At 64.6% G+C, this 2,000-nt stretch overlaps 1 protein-coding gene across 1 annotated transcript in view; it reads left to right on the top strand.

The window, feature by feature from the left end:
* Positions 1-2,000, top strand: part of LOC103764477 (laminin subunit beta-2) — a 21,463-nt gene that overhangs the window by 16,935 nt on the left and 2,528 nt on the right. The window contains exons 20-25 of the mRNA XM_029958328.1: positions 3-89; positions 449-663; positions 749-845; positions 1,181-1,559; positions 1,641-1,825; positions 1,900-2,000. The exon at positions 1,900-2,000 is cut by the window's right edge and continues 171 nt beyond it. Of these exons, the coding sequence (XP_029814188.1) occupies positions 3-89; positions 449-663; positions 749-845; positions 1,181-1,559; positions 1,641-1,825; positions 1,900-2,000 (1,064 nt within the window). The remainder of the gene's footprint in view (positions 1-2; positions 90-448; positions 664-748; positions 846-1,180; positions 1,560-1,640; positions 1,826-1,899) is intronic.

Genomic DNA, 2,000 nt, shown 5'->3' with positions numbered 1-2,000 from the left:
CCTGCGCTGCCTGTACCACACTGCCGGCCCTCACTGTGCCCAGTGCCAGCCTGGCTACTACGGCAATGCCCTGCAGCGCAGCTGCCGGCGTGAGCGGGGCAGGGGGCTCTGAGGCGTTTGGGTTAGGGGAATTGGGCTGAAGCAAGGTCTTGGAGTGGGGATGAGGATTGTGGCTGTGGTTGGGTGTGGAGTGATTGGGGTTGTGCAGGGCAGTTGGGTTGGGCAGAATTTTGCGGTGTTGGGGGGTTTGAGGCTTGGGGGTCAGGGCCAGGTGAGGTTTGGGGCTGTGCCTGGGTTGGGGCTGGGCAGGGGACAGGGATTGGAATTGGTGGGGGTGTTGGGGTCAGGGGTTTTGGGCCTGTGCATGGGTTTTGGGGCCAGGCAGATCTGGGGTGTTGGGGCCAGCAGGGCACTGCTGAGCCCCAAGTGGATGCCCGCCCTCCTGCAGGCTGCGGCTGTGACCCACGGGGCACACTGGCCTCCCACTGTGCCAATGGCACCTGTGCCTGTGACCGTGGCACAGGAGCCTGCACCTGCCGGCCCAATGTTGTGGGCAAGAGCTGCGACCGCTGTGCACCCCAGTTCTGGACCCTGGGAGGTCCAGGGGGCTGCGAGCCCTGTGACTGCCATCCCATACATGCCCTGCACCCTGTCTGTGACATGGTGAGTTCCCCGGCACCCTGGCGTGGCTCCAGTGCCCTCCCGGGGCCTGGTGAGCCACCCAGTGAGCACAGCACTGTTGCTGCAGGTGACAGGACAGTGCCAGTGCCGGCCCGGGTTCGGGGGCCGCGTCTGCTCCCAGTGCCAGGAACACTACTGGGGAGACCCTGAGCAGGAGTGCCGAGGTGGGGGCACACTCCAGGGGCTGGAGGTGTGGGGGGAATCTGGGTGCATGGTGAGACTCTAGGGAGATGGGTGGAGACTCTGAACGTGGGACGCTGGGGACACAAGGGATTCAGGAGATCTTGGAGACATGGTGGGACCCTGGGGGCACAGAAGACCTTGGTGACACAGTGAGATGCTGGGGACATGGTGGGACTGTGGGGACATAGGAGACCCTGGGCATAGATGGGATTCTGGAGACACAGGGGAATATGGTGGGATGCTGGGAACATGGTGCCACTCTGGGGGAATGGGTGTCTGTGGGGAGGCTGGGACACACATCTGACTGTCTCTGCAGCCTGTGAGTGTGAGCCGCTGGGTGCCGAGAGCCCACAGTGCGAGCAGGACAGCGGGCAGTGCCAGTGCCGGCTGGGATTTGGGGGGCTGCACTGTGACCGCTGCCAGCGGGGCTACCAGGAGCCCTTCCCCCACTGCTTGCCCTGCCACCCCTGCTTCGGGCGCTGGGACCCGGCCGTGGGCAGCCTGCAGGACGGGCTGCGGCGCCTTGGGGCGCAGGTGCAGGCCCTGAGGGAGGGGGGATCCGCGCTCCCACTCAGCCCTCGTCGCCTGAGGGAGCTGGAGGAGGCCCTGGGACGTGTGGAACGACTGCTGGGCGAAGCGGACAACCCCAGTAGCCCCCTCCTCAGTGGACTGCCCGGGCAGCTGGACGGTACCAGGCAAGTGTGCGCATTGGGCTCGTGTGGGGGGACCCTCCTTTTGTCCCCTAAAAAAGTTTAAGACCCCATCCCCACCCAAAGAATGGAGCTGGACAACTTCTGGAGGCACCTCCAAGAGCTGGAACAACATCTGGACCAGTTGGCGCAGGCAGATGTGCGGCACCATGACCAGCTAGCTGGGCTGAGCCACAAGCTGGGGGGTCTCAACCGAACCACCTCCCATCTCCAAATCCTCCTCGGCACCGTAGCAACGACTGGATTCAGCGGTAAGAGCATCTGGCAAGGATTGGAGGGGTTGGTGGCAGCCATCCTGGCCAAACCCTGACACCAGCACCCTCAGAGTCTTACCGCAGCATCCTGGCATCGGCGGAGGCCTCGCGGCAGGCAGAGGTGGTGGCCAATGGCACAGCTGGTGAGCTGAGCAGGTCACAGGCGACACGG

Source organism: Manacus vitellinus, unplaced genomic scaffold (genome assembly GCF_001715985.3).
Source record: "Manacus vitellinus isolate BGI_N305 unplaced genomic scaffold, ASM171598v3 scaffold_14_pilon, whole genome shotgun sequence".
Taxonomy (NCBI): Eukaryota; Metazoa; Chordata; class Aves; order Passeriformes; family Pipridae; genus Manacus; species Manacus vitellinus.
The sequence above is the reverse complement of the archived record's forward strand: the minus strand, read 5'-3'. Positions and strand labels throughout refer to the sequence as shown.